Here is an 18417-nt window from a genome sequence, read left to right as displayed (position 1 = left end):
TGACTCTGCCCTGACTACAGACACTGACTCTGCCCTGACTACAGCCACTGACCCTGTACTGACTACAGTCACTGACTCTGCCCTGACTACAGTCACTGACCCTGCACTGACTACAGTCACTGTCTCTGCCCTGATTACAGTCACTGACTCTGCCTCACTACAGTCACTGACTCTGCACTGACTACAGTCACTGACTCTGCCCTGACTACAGTCACTGACTCTGCCCTGACTACAGTCACTGACTCTGCCCTGACTACAGTCACTGACTCTGCCCTGACTACAGTCACTGACTCTGCCCTGACTACAGTCACTGACTCTGCCCTGACTACAGTCACTGACTCTGCCCTGACTACAGTCACTGACCCTGCCCTGACTACAGTCACTGACTCTGCACTGACTACAGTCACTGACTCTGCCCTGATTACAGTCACTGACCCTGCCCTGATTACAGTCACTGACTCTGCACTGACTACAGTCACTGTCTCTGCCCTGACTACAGTCAAGGACTCTGCCCTGACTACAGTCACTGACTCTGCACCGACTACAGTCACTGACCCTGCACTGACTACAGTCACTGACCCTGCCCTGACTACAGTCACTTACCCAGTCCTGACTGTAGTCAGGGCACTGTCAGTGACTGCAGTCAGGGATGAGTTCGTGAATGTAGTCAGGGAAGGGTCAGTGACTGTAGTCAGGGCAGAGTCAGTGACTGTAGTCAGTCCAGAGTCAGGGTCTGTAGTCAGGGCATAGTCAGTGCCTGTAGTTAGGGCAGAGTCAGTGACTGTAGTCAGGGCAGAGGCAGTGACTGTAGTCAAGGCAGAGTCAGTGGCTGTAGTCAGGGCAGAGTCAGTGACTGTAGTCAGGGCAGGGTCAGTGACTGTAGTCAGGGCAGGGTCAGTGACTGTAGTCAGGGCAGGGTCAGTGACTGTAGTCCCTCCACAAACTGACTCTGCCCTGACTACAGTCACTGACCCTGCACTGACTACAGTCACTGACTGTGCCCTGATTACAGTCACTGACTCTGCCCTGATTACAGTCGCTGACTTTACCCTGACTACAGTCACTGACCCTGCATTGACTAAAGTCACTGACTCTGCCCTGACTACAGTCACTGACTCTGCACTGACTACAGTCACTGACTCTGCCCTGACTACAGTCAATGACCCTGCCCTAACTACAGTCACTGACCCTGCCCTGACTACAGTCACTGACTCCGCCCTGACTACAGTAACTGACCCTGCCCTAACTACAGTCACTGGCCCTGCCCTGACTACAGTCACTGACTCCGCCCTGACTACAGTCACTGACCCTGCCCTAACTACAGTCACTGGCCCTGCCCTGACTACAGTCACTGACTCTGCCCTGACTACAGTCACTGACTCTGCACTGACTACAGTCACTGACTCTGCCCTGACAACAGTCACTGACGCTGCACTGACTACAGTCACTGACCCTGCCCTGACTACAGTCACTGACTCTGCCCTGACTACAGTCACTGACCCTGCCCTGACTACAGTCACTGACTCTGCCCTGACTACAGTCACTGACTCAGTCCTGACTACAGACACTGACCCTGCCCTAACTACAGTCAATGTCCCTGCCCTGAATACAGTCACTGATTCTGCCCTGACTACAGTCACTGACTCATTCCTGACTACAGTCACTGACCCTGCCCTGACTACAGTCACTGACCCTGCACTGATTACAGTTACTGACTCTGCCCTGACTACAGTCACTGACTCTGCCCTTACTACAGTCACTGGCCCTGCCCTGACTACAGTCACTGACCCTGCACTGACTACAGTCACTGGCCCTGCCCTGACTACAGTCACTGACTCTGCCCTGACTACAGTCACTGACCCTGCCCTGACTACAGTCACTGACTCTGCCCTGACTACAGCCACTGACTCTGCCCTGACTACAGTCACTGACCCTGCACTGACTACAGTCACTGACTCTGCCCTGACTACAGTCACTGACTCTGCCCTGACTACAGTCACTGACTCTGCCCTGACTACAGACACTGACTCTGCCCTGACTACAGTCACTGACTCTGCCCTGACTACAGACACTGACTCTGCCCTGACTACAGCCACTGACCCTGTACTGACTACAGTCACTGACTCTGCCCTGACTACAGTCACTGACCCTGCACTGACTACAGTCACTGTCTCTGCCCTGATTACAGTCACTGACTCTGCCTCACTACAGTCACTGACTCTGCACTGACTACAGTCACTGACTCTGCCCTGACTACAGTCACTGACTCTGCCCTGACTACAGTCACTGACTCTGCACTGACTACAGTCACTGACTCTGCCCTGACTACAGTCAAGGACTCTGCCCTGACTACAGTCACTGACTCTGCACCGACTACAGTCACTGACCCTGCACTGACTACAGTCACTGACCCTGCCCTGACTACAGTCACTTACCCAGTCCTGACTGTAGTCAGGGCAGTGTCAGTGACTGCAGTCAGGGATGAGTTCGTGAATGTAGTCAGGGAAGGGTCAGTGACTGTAGTCAGGGCAGAGTCAGTGACTGTAGTCAGGGCAGAGTCTGTGACTGTAGTCAGGGCACAGTCAGTGACTGTAGTCAGTGCAGAGTCAGTGACTGTAGTCAGTGCAGAGTCAGTGACTGTAGTCAGGGCAGGGTCAGTGACTGTAGTCAGGGCAGAGTCAGTGATTGTAGTCAGGGCAGGGTCAGTGACTGTAGTCAGTGCAGGGTCAGTGACTGTAGTCAGGGCAGAGTCAGTGACTGTAGTCAGGGCAGGGTCAGTGACTGTAGTCAGGGCAGAGTCAGTGACTGTAGTCAGGGCAGAGTCAGTGACTGTAGTCAGGGCAGGGTCAGTGAATGTAGTCAGGCAGAGTCAGTGACTGTAGTCAGGGCAGAGTCAGTGACTGTAGTCAGGGCAGGGTCCGTGACTGTAGTCAGGGCAGAGTCAGTGATTGTAGTCAGGGCAGGGTCAGTGACTGTAGTCAGGGCAGGGTCAGTGACAGTTGTCAGGGCAGGGTCAGTGACTGTAGCCAGGGCAGTGTCAGTGACTGTAGTCAGGGCAGGGTCAGTGACTGTAGTCAGGGCGGGGTCAGTGACTGTAGTCAGGGCAGAGTCAGTGACTGTAGTCAGAGCAGAGTCAGTGACTGTAGTCAGGGCAGGGTCAGTGACTGTAGTCAGGGCAGAGTCAGTGATTGTAGTCAGGGCAGGGTCAGTGACTGTAGTCAGTGCAGGGTCAGTGACTGTAGTCAGGGCAGAGTCAGTGACTGTAGTCAGGGCAGGGTCAGTGACTGTAGTCAGGGCAGAGTCAGTGACTGTAGTCAGGGCAGAGTCAGTGACTGTAGTCAGGGCAGGGTCAGTGACTGTAGTCAGGGCAGAGTCAGTGACTGTAGTCAGGGCAGGGTCCGTGACTGTAGTCAGTGCAGAGTCAGTGACTGTAGTCAGGGCAGAGTCAGTGATTGTAGTCAGGGCAGGGTCAGTGACTGTAGTCAGGGCAGGGTCAGTGACAGTAGTCAGGGCAGGGTCAGTGACTGTAGTCAGGGCAGAGTCAGTGACTGTAGTCAGGGCAGGGTCAGTGACTGTAGTCAGGGCAGAGTCAGTGGCTGTAGTCAGGGCAGAGTCAGTGACTGTAGTCAGGGCAGGGTCAGTGACTGTAGTCAGGGCAGAGTCAGTGACTGTAGTCAGAGCAGAGTCAGTGACTGTAGTCAGGGCAGGGTCAGTTACTGTAGTCAGGGGAGGGTCAGTGACTGTAGTCAGGGCGGGGTCAGTGACTGTAGTCAGGGCAGAGCCAGTGACTGTAGTCAGAGCAGAGTCAGTGACTGTGGTCAGGGCAGGGTCAGTGACTGTAGTCAGGGCAGAGTCAGTGACTGTAGTCAGGGCAGAGTCAGTGACTGTAGTCAGGGCAGAGTCAGTGACTGTAGTCAGGGCAGAGTCAGTGACTGTAGTCAGGGCAGAGTCAGTGACTGTAGTCAGGGCAGAGTCAGTGACTGTAGTCAGGGCAGAGTCAGTGACTGTAGTCAGGGCAGAGTCAGTGACTGTAGTCAGTGCAGAGTCAGTGACTGTAGTCAGGGCAGAGTCAGTGACTGTAGTCAGGGCAGAATCAGTGACTGTAGTCCCTCCACTGACTGACCCTGTCCTGGCTACAGTCACTGACCCTCACCCTGACCGGAATACAGTCACTGACACTGCACTGACGACAGTCACTGACTCTGCCCTGACTGCAGTCACTGACCCTGACCGGAATACAGTCACTGACTCTGCACTGACGACAGTCACTGACTCTGCCCTGACTACAGTCACTGACCCTGCCCTGACTACAGTCACTGACACTGCCCTGACTACAGTCACTGACTCTGCCCTGACTACAGTCACTGACCCTGCCCTGACTACAGTCACTGACTCTGCCCTGACTACAGTCACTGACACTGCACTGACTACAGCCACGGACTCTGCCCTGACTACAGTCACTGACCCTGCCCTGACTACAGTCACTGACTATGCCCGGAACACAGTCACTGACCCTGCCCTGACTACAGTCACTGACCCTGCCCTGACTACAGTCACTGACCCTGGCCTGCCTTCAGTCAATGACTCTGACCTGACTACAGTGACTGACTCTGCCCCGACTACAGTCACTGACTCTGCCCTGACTACAGTCACTGACTCTGCAATGACTACAGCAACTGACTCTGCACTCACTACAGTCACTGACCCTGCACTGATTACAGTCACTGACCCTGCCCTGACTACAGTCACTGACTCTGCCCTGACTACAGTCACTGACTCTGCAATGACTACAGTCACTGACTCTGCACTCACTACAGTCACTGACCCTGCACTGATTACAGTCACTGACTCTGCCCTGACTACAGTCACTGACCCTGCCCTGACTACAGTCACAGACGCAGCCCTGACTACAGTCATTGACTCTACCCTGACTACAGTCACTGACTCTGCCCTGATTACAGTCACTGACTCTGCCCTGACTACAGTCACTGACTCTGCACCGACTACAGTCACTGACCCTGCACGGACTACAGTCACTGACCCTGCCCTGACTACAGTCACTTACCCAGTCCTGACTGTAGTCAGGGCAGTGTCAGTGACTGCAGTCAGGGATGAGTTTGTGAATGTAGTCAGGGCAGGGTCAGTGACTGTAGTCAGGGCAAGGTCAGTGACTGTAGTCAGGGCAGGGTCAGTGACTGTAGTCGGGGCAGGGTCAGTTACTGTAGTCAGGGCAGGGTCAGTGACTGTAGTCAGGGCAGGGTCAGTGACTGTAGTCAGGGCATGGTCAGTGACTGTAGTTAGTGCAGAGTCAGTGACTGTAGTCAGTGCAGAGTCAGTGACTGTAGTCAGGGCAGAGTCAGTGACTGTAGTCAGGGTAGAGTCAGTGACTGTAGTCAGTGCAGAGTCAGTGACTGTAGTCAGGGCAGAGTCAGTGACTGTAGTCAGGGCAGAGTCAGTGACTGTAGTCAGGGCAGAGTCAGTGACTGTAGTCAGTGCAGAGTCAGTGACTGTAGTCAGGGCAGAGTCAGTGACTGTACTCAGGGCAGGGTCAGTGACTGTAGTCAGGGCAGGGTCAGTGACTGTAGTCAGGGCAGGGTCAGTGACTGTAGTCAGGGCAGGGTCGGTGACTGTAGTCAGGGCAGGGTCAGTGACTGTAGTCAGGGCAGGGTCAGTGACTGTAGTCTGGGCAGAATCAGTGACTGTAGTCCCTCCACTGACTGACCCTGTCCTGGCTACAGTCACTGACCCTCACCCTGACCGGAATACAGTCACTGACTCTGCACTGACGACAGTCACTGACTCTGCCCTGACTACAGTCACTGACCCTGACAGGAATACAGTCACTGACTCTGCACTGACGACAGTCACTGACTCTGCCCTGACTACAGTCACTGACCCTGCTCTGACTACAGACACTGACTCTGCCCTGACTACAGTCACTAACTCTGCCCTGACTACAGTCACTGACCCTGCACTGACTACAGTCACTGACTCTGCCCTGACTACAGTCACTGACCCTGCCCTGACTACAGTCACTGACTCTGCCCGGAACACAGTCACTGACCCTGCCCTGACTACAGTCACTGACCCTGGCCTGACTTCAGTCACTGACTCTGACCTGAATACAGTGACTGACTCTGCCCTGACTACAGTCACTGACTCTGCCCTGACTACAGTCACTGACTCTGCCCTGACTACAGTCACTGACGCAGCACTGACTACAGTCACTGACTCTGACCTGACTACAGTCACTGACTCTGCAATGACTACAGCAACTGACTCTGCACTCACTACAGTCACTGACCCTGCACTGATTACAGTCACTGACCCTGCCCTGACTACAGTCACTGACTCTGCCCTGACTACAGTCACTGACTCTGCAATGACTACAGTCACTGACTCTGCACTCACTACAGTCACTGACACTGCCCTGACTACAGCCACTGACTCTGCCCTGACTGCAGTCACTTACCCTGCCCTGACTACAGTCACTGACTCCGCACTGACTACAGTCACTGTCTCTGCCCTGACTACAGCCACTGACCCTGTACTGACTACAGTCACTGACTCTGCCCTGACTACAGTCACTGACCCTGCACTGACTAAAGTCACTGACCCTGCCCTGACTACAGTCACTGACTCTGCACTAACTACATTCACTTACCATTCCTGACTGTAGTCAGGGCAGGGTCAGTGACTGTAGTCAGTGCAGAGTCAGTGACTGTAGTCAGGGCCGAGTCAGTGACTGTAGTCAGGGCAGAGTCAGTGACTGTAGTCAGGGCAGAGTCAGTGACTGTAGTCAGGGCAGGGTCAGTGACTGTAGTCAGGGCAGGGTCAGTGACTGTAGTCAGGGCAGAATCAGTGACTGTAGTCAGGGCAGGGTCAGTGATTGTAGTGAGGGCAGAGTCAGTGACTGTAGTTAGGGCAGGGTCAGTGACTGTAGGCAGGGCAGGGTCAGTGACTGTAGTGAGGGCAGAGTCAGTGACTGTAGTCAGGGCAGAGTCAGTGACTGTAGTCAGGACAGAGTCAGTGACTGTAGTGAGGGCAGAGTCAGTGACTGTAGTCAGGGCAGAGTCAGTGACTGTAGTCAGGGCAGAGTCAGTGACTGTAGTCAGGGCAGAGTCAGTGACTGTAGTCAGGGCAGAGTCAGTGACTGTAGTCAGGGCAGGGTCAGTGACTGTAGTCAGGGCAGAGTCAGTGACTGTAGTCAGGGCAGGGTCAGTGACTGTAGACAGGGCAGAGTCAGTGACTGTAGTCAGGGCAGAGTCAGTGACTGTAGTCAGGGCAGAGTCAGTGACTGTAGTCTGGGCAGAGTCAGTGACTGTAGTCAGGGCAGAGTCAGTGACTGTAGTCAGGGCAGAGTCAGTGACTGTAGTCAGGGCAGAGTCAGTGACTGTAGTCAGGGCAGGGTCAGCGATTGTAGTCAGGGCAGGGTCAGTGACTGTAGTCAGGGCTGAGTCAGTGACTGTAGTCAGTGGAGCGTCAGTGACTGTAGTCAGGGCAGGGACATTGACTGTAGTCAGTGTAGGGTCAGCGTCTGTAGTCAGGGCAGAGTCAGTGACTGTAGTCAGGGCAAAGACAGTGACTGTAGTCAGGGCAGAGTCATTGACTGTAGTCAGTGCAGAGTCAGTGACTGTAGTCAGTGTAGGGTCAGCGTCTGTAGTCAGGGCAGAGTCAGTGACTGTAGTCAGGGCAAAGACAGTGACTGTAGTCAGGGCAGAGTCATTGACTGTAGTCAGTGCAGAGTCAGTGACTGTAGTCAGGGCAGATTCTGACTGTAGTCAGTGCACAGTCAGTGTCTGTAGTCAGGACAGCGTCAGTGACTGCAGTCAGGGCAGAGTCAGTGTCTGTGGTCAGGGCAGGGTTAGTGACTGTAGTCAATGCTGAGTCAGTGACTGTAGTCAATGCAGGGTCAGTGACTGTAGTCAGGGCAGGGTCAGTGACTGTAGTCAGGGCAGGGTCAGTGACTGTAGTCAGGGCAGAATCAGTGACTGTAGTCAGGGCAGGGTCAGTGACTGTAGTGAGGGCAGAGTCAGTGACTGTAGTCAGGGCAGAGTCAGTGACTGTAGTTAGGGCAGGGTCAGTGACTGTAGTCAGGGCAGAGTCAGTGACTGTAGTTAGGGCAGGGTCAGTGACTGTAGGCAGGGCAGGGTCAGTGACTGTAGTGAGGGCAGAGTCAGTGACTGTAGTCAGGGCAGAGTCAGTGACTGTAGTCAGGGCAGAGTCAGTGACTGTAGTCAGGGCAGAGTCAGTGACTGTAGTCAGGGCAGAGTCAGTGACTGTAGTCAGGGCAGAGTCAGTGACTGTAGTCAGGGAAGAGTCAGTGACTGTAGTCAGGGCAGAGTCAGTGACTGTAGTCAGGGCAGGGTCAGTGACTGTAGTCAGGGCAGAGTCAGTGACTGTAGTCAGGGCAGGGTCAGTGACTGTAGACAGGGCAGAGTCAGTGACTGTAGTCAGGGCAGAGTCAGTGACTGTAGTCAGGGCAGAGTCAGTGACTGTAGTCAGGGCAGAGTCAGTGACTGTAGTCAGGGCAGAGTCAGTGACTGTAGTCAGGGCAGAGTCAGTGACTGTAGTCAGGGCAGAGTCAGTGACTGTAGTCAGGGCAGGGTCAGCGATTGTAGTCAGGGCAGGGTCAGTGACTGTAGTCAGGGCTGAGTCAGTGACTGTAGTCAGTGGAGCGTCAGTGACTGTAGTCAGGGCAGGGACATTGACTGTAGTCAGTGTAGGGTCAGCGTCTGTAGTCAGGGCAGAGTCAGTGACTGTAGTCAGGGCAAAGACAGTGACTGTAGTCAGGGCAGAGTCATTGACTGTAGTCAGTGCAGAGTCAGTGACTGTAGTCAGTGTAGGGTCAGCGTCTGTAGTCAGGGCAGAGTCAGTGACTGTAGTCAGGGCAAAGACAGTGACTGTAGTCAGGGCAGAGTCATTGACTGTAGTCAGTGCAGAGTCAGTGACTGTAGTCAGGGCAGATTCTGACTGTAGTCAGTGCACAGTCAGTGTCTGTAGTCAGGACAGCGTCAGTGACTGCAGTCAGGGCAGAGTCAGTGTCTGTGGTCAGGGCAGAGTCAGTGACTGTAGTCAGGGCAGAGTCAGTGACTGTAGTCAATGCAGAGTCAGTGACTGTAGTCAGGGCAGAGTCAGTGACTGTAGTCAGTGCAGAGTCAGTGACTGTAGTCAGGGCAGGGTCAGCAACTGTAGTCAGGGCAGAGTCAGTGACTGTAGTCAGGGCAGGGTCAGTGTCTGTAGTCAGGGCAGAGTCAGTGTCTGTAGTCAGGGCAGAGTCAGTGACTGTAGTCAGGCAGGGCAGGTCAGTCACTGATTCTGCCCTGACTACAGTCACTGACCCTGCACTGATTACAGTCACTGACTCTGCCCTGACTACAGTCACTGACCCTGCCCTGACTACAGTCACTGACTCTGCACTGATTACAGTCACTGACTCTGCCCTGACTACAGTCACTGACTCTGCCCTGACTACAGTCACTGACTCTGCACTGATTACAGTCACTGACTCTGCACTCACTACAGTCACTGACTCTGCCCTGACTACAGTCACTGACTCTGCAATGACTACAGTCACTGACTCTGCACTCACTACAGTCACTAACCCTGCACTTATTACAGCCACTGACCCTGCCCTGACTACAGTCACTAACTCTGCCCTGACTACAGTCACTGACTCTGCCCTGACGCCAGTCACTGACCCTGCCCTGACTACAGTCACTGACGCAGCCCTGACTACAGTCACTGACTCTACCCTGACTACAGTCACTGACTCTGCACTGACTACAGTCACTGACCCTGCCCTGACTACAGTCACTGACCCTGCCCTGACTACAGTCACTGACTCTGCCCTGACTACAGTCACTGACCCTGCCCTGACTACAGTCACTGACCCTGCCCTCACTACAGTCACTGACCCTGCACTAACTACAGTCACTGACCCTGCCCTGACTACAGTCACTGACCCTGCCCTGACTACAGTCACTGACCCTGCCCTGACTACAGTCACTGACAATGCCCTGATTACAGTCACTGACTCTGCCCTGACTACAGTCACTGACCCTGCCCTGACTACAGTCACTGTCTCTGCACTCACTACAGTCTCTGACCCTGCCCTGACTACAGTCACTGACTCTGCCCTGACAACAGTCACTGACCCTGCCCTGACTACAGTCACTGACCCTGCCCTGACTACAGTCACTGACCCTGCCCTGACTACAGTCACTGACCCTGCCCTGACTACAGTCACTGACCCTGCCCTAACTACAGTCACTGACCCTGCCCTGACTACAGTCACTGACTCTGCCCTGACTACAGTCACTGACTCAGTCCTGACGACAGTCACTGACTCTGCCCTGACTACATTCACGGACTCATCCCTGACTACAGTCACTGACCCTGCCCTGACTACATTCACGGACTCATCCCTGACTACAGTCACTGACTCTGCCCTGAATACAGTCACTGACTCTGCCCTGACTACAGTCACTGACCCTGCCCTGACTACAGTCACTGACTCTGCCCTGACTACAGTCACTGACTCTGCCCTGACAACAGTCACTGACTCTGCCCTGACTACAGTCACTGACTCTGCCCTGACTACAGTCACTGACTCTGCACTGACTACAGTCACTGACTCTGCACCGACTACAGTCACTGACCCTGCCCTGATTACAGTCACTGACTCTGCACTGACTACAGTCACTGACTCTGCCCTGACTACAGTCACTGACTCTGCACTGACTACAGTCACAGACCCTGCCCTAACTACAGTCACTGACCCTGCCCTGACTACAGTCACTGACTCTGCCCTGACGACAGTCGCTGACTGTGCCCTGACTACAGTCACTGACTCAGTCCTGACGACAGTCACTAACTCTACCCTGACTACATTCACGGATTCATCCCTGACTACAGTCACTGACCCTGCCCTGACTACAGTCACTGACTCAACACTGACTACAGTCACTGACCCTGTACTGACTACAGTCACTGACTCTGCTCTGACTACAGTCACTGACCCTGTACTGACTACAGTCACTGACTCTGCTCTGACTACAGTCACTGACCCTGTCCTGACTACAGTCACTGACCCTGCCCTCACTACAGTCACTGACCCTGCCCTGACTACAGTCACTGACTCTGCCCTGACTACAGTCACTGACCCTGCCCTCACTACAGTCACTGACCCTGCCCTGAACTACAGTCACTGACCCTGCCCTGACTACAGTCAATTACCCTGCCGTGACTACAGTCACTGACCCTGCCCTGACTACAGTCACTGACTCTGCCCTGACTACAGTCACTGACCCTGCCCTGACTACAGTCACTGACTCTGCCCTGACTACAGTCACTGACCCTGCCCTGACTACAGTCACTGACTCTGCCCTGACTACAGCCACTGACCCTGCCCTGACTACAGCCACTGACCCTGCCCCGACTACTGTCACTGACCCTGCACTGACTACAGTCACTGACCCTGCCCTGACTACAGTCACTGACTCTGCCCTGACTACAGTCCCTGACCCTGCCCTGACTACAGTCACTGACTCTGCCCTGACTACAGTCACTGACCCTGCCCTGACTACAGTCACTGACTCTGCCCTGACTACAGCCACTGACCCTGCCCTGACTACAGCCACTGACCCTGCCCTGACTACTGTCACTGACCCTGCCCTGACTACAGTCACTGACTCTGTCCTCACTACAGTCACTGATTCTGCCCTGACTACAGTCACTGACTCTGCCCTGACTACAGTCTCTGACCCTGCCCTGACTACAGTCACTGACCCTGCCCTAACTACAGTCACTGACCCTGCCCTGACTACAGACACTGACCCTGCCCTGACTACAGTCACTGACTCTGCCCTGACTACAGTCACTGACCCTGCCCTGACTACAGTCAATGACTCTGCCCTGACTACAGACACTGCCTCTGCCTTGACTACAGTCACTGACCCTGCACTGACTACAGTCACTGACCCTGCTCTGACTACAGTCACTGACCCTGTCCTGAATACAGTCACTGACTCTGCCCTGACTACAGTCACTGACCCTGCCCTGACTACAGTCACTGACCCTGCCCTGCCTACAGTCACTGACCCTGCCCTGACTACAGTCACTGACTCTGCCCTGACTACAGTCACTGACCCCGCCCTGACTACAGTCACTGACCCTGCCCTGAGTACAGTCACCGACTCTGCCCTGACTACAGTCACTGACTCTAACCTGACTACAGTCACTGACTCTGCCCTGACTACAGTCACTGACTCTGCACTGACTACAGTCACTGACTCTGCACCGACTACAGTCACTGACCCTGCCCTGATTACAGTCACTGACTCTGCACTGACTACAGTCACTGACTCTGCCCTGACTACAGTCACTGACTCTGCACTGACTACAGTCACAGACCCTGCCCTAACTACAGTCACTGACCCTGCCCTGACTACAGTCACTGACTCTGCCCTGACGACAGTCGCTGACTGTGCCCTGACTACAGTCACTGACTCAGTCCTGACGACAGTCACTAACTCTACCCTGACTACATTCACGGATTCATCCCTGACTACAGTCACTGACCCTGCCCTGACTACAGTCACTGACTCAACACTGACTACAGTCACTGACCCTGTACTGACTACAGTCACTGACTCTGCTCTGACCACAGTCACTGACCCTGTACTGACTACAGTCACTGACTCTGCTCTGACTACAGTCACTGACCCTGTCCTGACTACAGTCACTGACCCTGCCCTCACTACAGTCACTGACCCTGCCCTGACTACAGTCACTGACTCTGCCCTGACTACAGTCACTGACCCTGCCCTCACTACAGTCACTGACCCTGCCCTGAACTACAGTCACTGACCCTGCCCTGACTACAGTCAATTACCCTGCCGTGACTACAGTCACTGACCCTGCCCTGACTACAGTCACTGACTCTGCCCTGACTACAGTCACTGACCCTGCCCTGACTACAGTCACTGACTCTGCCCTGACTACAGTCACTGACCCTGCCCTGACTACAGTCACTGACTCTGCCCTGACTACAGCCACTGACCCTGCCCTGACTACAGCCACTGACCCTGCCCCGACTACTGTCACTGACCCTGCACTGACTACAGTCACTGACTCTGCACTGACTACAGTCACTGACTCTGCCCTGACTACAGTCCCTGACCCTGCCCTGACTACAGTCACTGACTCTGCCCTGACTACAGTCACTGACCCTGCCCTGACTACAGTCACTGACTCTGCCCTGACTACAGCCACTGACCCTGCCCTGACTACAGCCACTGACCCTGCCCTGACTACTGTCACTGACCCTGCCCTGACTACAGTCACTGACTCTGTCCTCACTACAGTCACTGATTCTGCCCTGACTACAGTCACTGACTCTGCCCTGACTACAGTCTCTGACCCTGCCCTGACTACAGTCACTGACCCTGCCCTGACTACAGACACTGGCCCTGCCCTGACTACAGTCACTGACTCTGCCCTGACTACAGTCACTGACCCTGCCCTGACTACAGTCAATGACTCTGCCCTGACTACAGACACTGCCTCTGCCTTGACTACAGTCACTGACCCTGCACTGACTACAGTCACTGACCCTGCTCTGACTACAGTCACTGACCCTGCCCTGACTACAGTCACTGACTCTGCCCTGACTACAGTCACTGACCCTGCCCTGACTACAGTCACTGACCCTGCCCTGCCTACAGTCACTGACCCTGCCCTGACTACAGTCACTGACTCTGCCCTGACTACAGTCACTGACCCCGCCCTCACTACAGTCACTGACCCTGCCCTGAGTACAGTCACCGACTCTGCCCTGACTACAGTCACTGACTCTAACCTGACTACAGTCACTGACTCTGCCCTGACTGCAGTCACTGACTCTGCCCTGACTGCAGTCACTGACTCTGCCCTGACTACAGTCACTGACCCTGCCCTGACTACAGTCACTGACCCTGCCCTGACTACAGTCACTGACCCTGCCCTGACTACAGTCACTGACTCTGCACTGACTACAGTCACTGACCCTGCCCTGACTACAGTCACTGACTCTGCACTGACTACAGTCACTGACCCTGCACTGACTACAGCCACTGACCCTGCCCTGACTACAGTCACTGATTCTGCCCTGACTACAGTCACTGACTCTGCCCTGACTACAGTCACTGACCCTGCCCTGACTACAGTCACTGACTCTGCCCTGTCTACAGTCACTGACCCTGCCCTGACTACAGCCACTGACTCTGCATTGACTACAGTCACTGACCCTGCCCTGACTACAGTCACTGACCCTGCCCTGACTACAGTCACTGACCCTGCCCTGACTACAGTCACTGACTCTGCATTGACTACAGTCACTGACTCTGCCCTGACTACAGCCACTGACTCTGCATTGACTACAGTCACTGACCCTTCCCTGACTACAGTCACTGACTCTGCCCTGACTACAGTCACTGACCCTGCCCTGACTACAGTCACTGACCCTGCCCTGACTACAGTCACTGACCCTGCCCTGACTACAGTCACTGACTCTGCCCTGACTACAGTCACTGACTCTGCCCTGACTACAGTCACTGACCCTGCCCTGACTACAGCCACTGACTCTGCCCTGACTACAGTCACTGACTCTGCCCTGACTACAGTCACTGACTCTACCCTGACTACAGTCACTGACTCTGCCCTGACTACAGTCACTGACTCTGCCCTGACTACAGTCACTGACCCTGCCCTGACTACAGTCACTGACTCTGCCCTGACTACAGTCTCTGACCCTGCCCTGACTACAGTCACTGACTCTGCCCTGACTACAGTCACTGACCCTGCCCTGACTACAGTCTCTGACCCTGCCCTGACTACAGTCACTGACCCTGCCCTGACTACAGTCACTGACCCTGCCCTGACTACAGTCACTGACCCTGCCTCACTACAGTCTCTGACCCTGCCCTGACTACAGTCTCTGACCCTGCCCTGACTACAGTTACTGACTCTGCCCTGACTACAGTCACTGACCCTGCCCTGACTACAGTCACTGACCCTGCCCTGACTACAGTCACTGACCCTGCCCTGACTACAGTCACTGACCCTGCCCTGACTACAGTCACTGACCCTGCCCTGACTACAGTCACTGACTCTGCACTGACTACAGTCACTGACTCTCCCCTGACTACAGTCACTGACCCTGCCCTGACTACAGTCACTGACCCTGCCCTGACTACAGTCACTGACACTGCACTGACTACAGTCACTGACCCTGCCTTGACTACAGTCACTGACCCTGCCCTGACTACAGTCACTGACTCCGCCCTGACTACAGTCACTGACCCTGCCCTGACTACAGCCACTGACCCTAACCTGACGACAGCCAACTTCGTCAATCTGTCTGCAGCCACTGACCCTTTCCCATCTACAGTCACTGACTCCGCCTTCACTACAGCCATCAGTCAGCCAATTGAATACAGTTACAATCTGGCCGTGAGTCCCGCTTCTGACACTGGCCCGAGTTCAGTTAGATTCTTCACCGAGTCCAGCTATGCCACTACCCAGCGTCGAATCGCAGACACTGCTCTTGTGTGTGGCTCACTTCAGCTAACCTGGGTCCAATCACAAATATTTCCCAGGTGTTGTTGTCTGCGTTTTTCAAAAGGAAGATACAGCACTAACTCCACTAACTCACTGAAGAAAGAAACCGAACTGTTCTGTTGTCCTGTCCCTTAAATGTATGTTACGGCTGTTCCAATTTTCAGTTATTGCAGAGTCTTGGACATTGGAGCAGATTTAAGCTGTTTCACATTGTTTCCTCTGTTCCATTGTTTAACTATTAATGCTCCTTCCGTCTTTCAAATTAGGGACAAAAAGGTGAACCAGGGGACATTAAAGATGTAAGTTACATTTCATGATTTTAAGTATTGAAAATTGTGTTAACTTTTCTGCCTAACTCTGGAGTTCATCCTATCGGGCTGCATCACAGCCTGTGTATGGCAACTGCTCGGCCCAAGACCCTAAGAAACTACAGAGAGTTGTGAACACGGCCCAGTCCATCACACAAACCCGCCTCCTATCCATTGACACACCTCCCGCTCCCTGGGGAAAGCGGGCAGCATAATCAAAGACCCCTCCCACCCGGCTTACTCACTCTTCCAACTTCTTCCATCGGGCAGGAGATACAGAAGGCTGAGAACACGCACTAAGAGATTCAAAAACAGCTTCTTCCCCACTATTACCAGCTCCTAAACGACCCTCTTATGGAGTAATCTGATCTCTCCACACATCTTCTCTACTGAGTGGTACTACACTCTAGTCTGCTTCACCCGATGTCTGTACCTATGTATTTACATTGTGTATTTATCGTATGTCCTGTGTTTTTCATGTATGGAACAATCTGTCTGGACTGTACTCAGAACTTTTCACTGTACCTCGGTACATGTGACAATAAGTAAATCCAATTCAATTCACCCAATCACATCGTCATCTGTTATATTGACTCAAAAGTAACAGGGAAAGGAGGGCTTTGGGTTAAGCATTTGCATCAGATCAGTAAACCTACTTAAAGAGGTATACATAAAGGTGCTGAAGACCTGGCCTGATGCCTTGAATCTTTTTCTTTCAATATTAACCATTCATATAGAATTTAAATATTTTAAATTTTGATTTTTTAAAGACTTTATTAGAACAAAACAATACAGCACAGGAACAGGCCCTTCGGCCTTCCAAGCCTGTGCTGATCACGTGTCCTATCTAGACCAATTGCCTGTATCCGTCTATACCCCATGTGCCAATCCAGATATGTCTTAAAGGTCGCTAACGTATCTGCCTCAACCACCTCCCTTGGCAACGCATTCCAGGCCACCACCACCCTCTGTGTAAAATAACCTCCCCCGCACACCTCCACTGAATCTATCCACCCCTCACCTTGAACTTGTGTCCCTTATAATTGTAATTTCCTCCCTGGGAAAAAGCCTCCAACTGTTCACCCTGTCTATACCCCTAATAATTTTATAAACTTCTATCAGGTCGCCCCTCAGCCTCCGTCTCTCTCGGGAGAACAATCCCAGTTTATTCAATCTCTCCTCATAGCTAATACCCTCCATACCAGGCAACATCCTGGTAAACCTTTTCTGTTCTCTCTCCAAAGCCTCCGCATCCTTCTGGTAGTGCGGTGACCAGAATTGGACACAATATTCCAAATATGGCCTAACCAACGTTCTATATAACTGTGACATAATTTCTGAGCTGTTATACTCGATACCCCGTCCTATGAAGCCAAGCAGGCCATAGGCTTTCTGTACCACCATTTCCACCTGTGCTGCCACTGTTAAGGATCTGTGGACCTGCACACCCAGATCTCTCTGTGCCTCGATGCTTCTGATGGTTCTGCCATTTATTTTATCGCTCCCACCCGAATTGGATCTACCAAAATGCATCACCTCGCATTTGTCCGGGTTAAACTCCATCTGCCATTTCCCTGCCCAATTTTGCAGCCTATCTATATCCTGTTGGATTCTCTCACAATCTTCATCACTATCCACAACTCCTGCAATCTTAGTATCATCCGCAAACTTGCTAATCAGACCCGCTAAGTTTTCTTCCAAGTCATTTAGATATATTCCAAAGAGCAGAGGTCCCAGTACTGATTGATGCTAACCACCATGCCTCACGGTAGCATGGTGGTTAGCATCAATGCATCACAGCTCCAGGGTCCCAGGTTCGATTCCCGGCTGGGTCACTGTCTGTGTGGAGTCTGCACGTCCTCCCTGTGTGTGCGTGGGTTTCCTCCGGGTGCTCCGGTTTCCTCCCACAGTCCAAAGATGTGCGGGTTAGGTGGATTGGCCATGCTAAATTGCCCGTAGTGTCAGGTTAATGGGGGGGATTGTTGGGTTACGGGTATACGGGTTACGTGGGTTTAAGTAGGGTGATCATTGCTCGGCACAACATCGAGGGCCGAAGGGCCTGTTCTGTGCTGTACTGTTCTAATTCTAATTCTAAAAAAAAACACCACTAGTTCCAGACCTCCATTTGGAAAAACATCCTTCCACTGCTACCCTCTGCCTTCTATGGCCAAGCCAGTTCTGGATCCATCCAGCTAGTTCACCCCTGACCCCATGTGATCTAATCTTTTGCACCAGCCTGCCATGAGGGATCTTATCAAATGCTTTATTAAAGTCCATGTAGACAACATCCACAGCCCTTCCCTCGTCAATCATTTTTGTCACCTCCTCAAAAAATTCAATCAAGTTAGTGAGACATGACGTCCCTTGTACAAAACCATGCTGTCTGCCGCCAATAAGACCCATTCACTTCCAAATGTGCATCGATCCTATCTCTGAGAATCGTTGCCAACAATTTCACTGTCACTGACGTCAAGCTCACTGGCCTATAATTACCTGGATTATCCTTGCA

The 18417-nt window shown here is 53.2% G+C and overlaps 1 protein-coding gene across 2 annotated transcripts in view; it reads left to right on the top strand.

The window, feature by feature from the left end:
• LOC119958121 (collagen alpha-1(II) chain) overlaps positions 1-18417 on the top strand; it is a 124747-nt gene that overhangs the window by 9647 nt on the left and 96683 nt on the right. For both annotated transcript variants that reach the window (XM_038786373.1, XM_038786372.1), the window contains one exon: positions 15867-15899. In XM_038786373.1, coding sequence (XP_038642301.1) covers positions 15867-15899 — 33 coding nt within the window. The remainder of the gene's footprint in view (positions 1-15866; positions 15900-18417) is intronic.

This window comes from Scyliorhinus canicula, chromosome 28, assembly GCF_902713615.1.
Source record: "Scyliorhinus canicula chromosome 28, sScyCan1.1, whole genome shotgun sequence".
Taxonomy (NCBI): Eukaryota; Metazoa; Chordata; class Chondrichthyes; order Carcharhiniformes; family Scyliorhinidae; genus Scyliorhinus; species Scyliorhinus canicula.
Note: the sequence above shows the minus strand (reverse complement) of the source record. Positions and strands in the feature narration are given on the sequence as shown.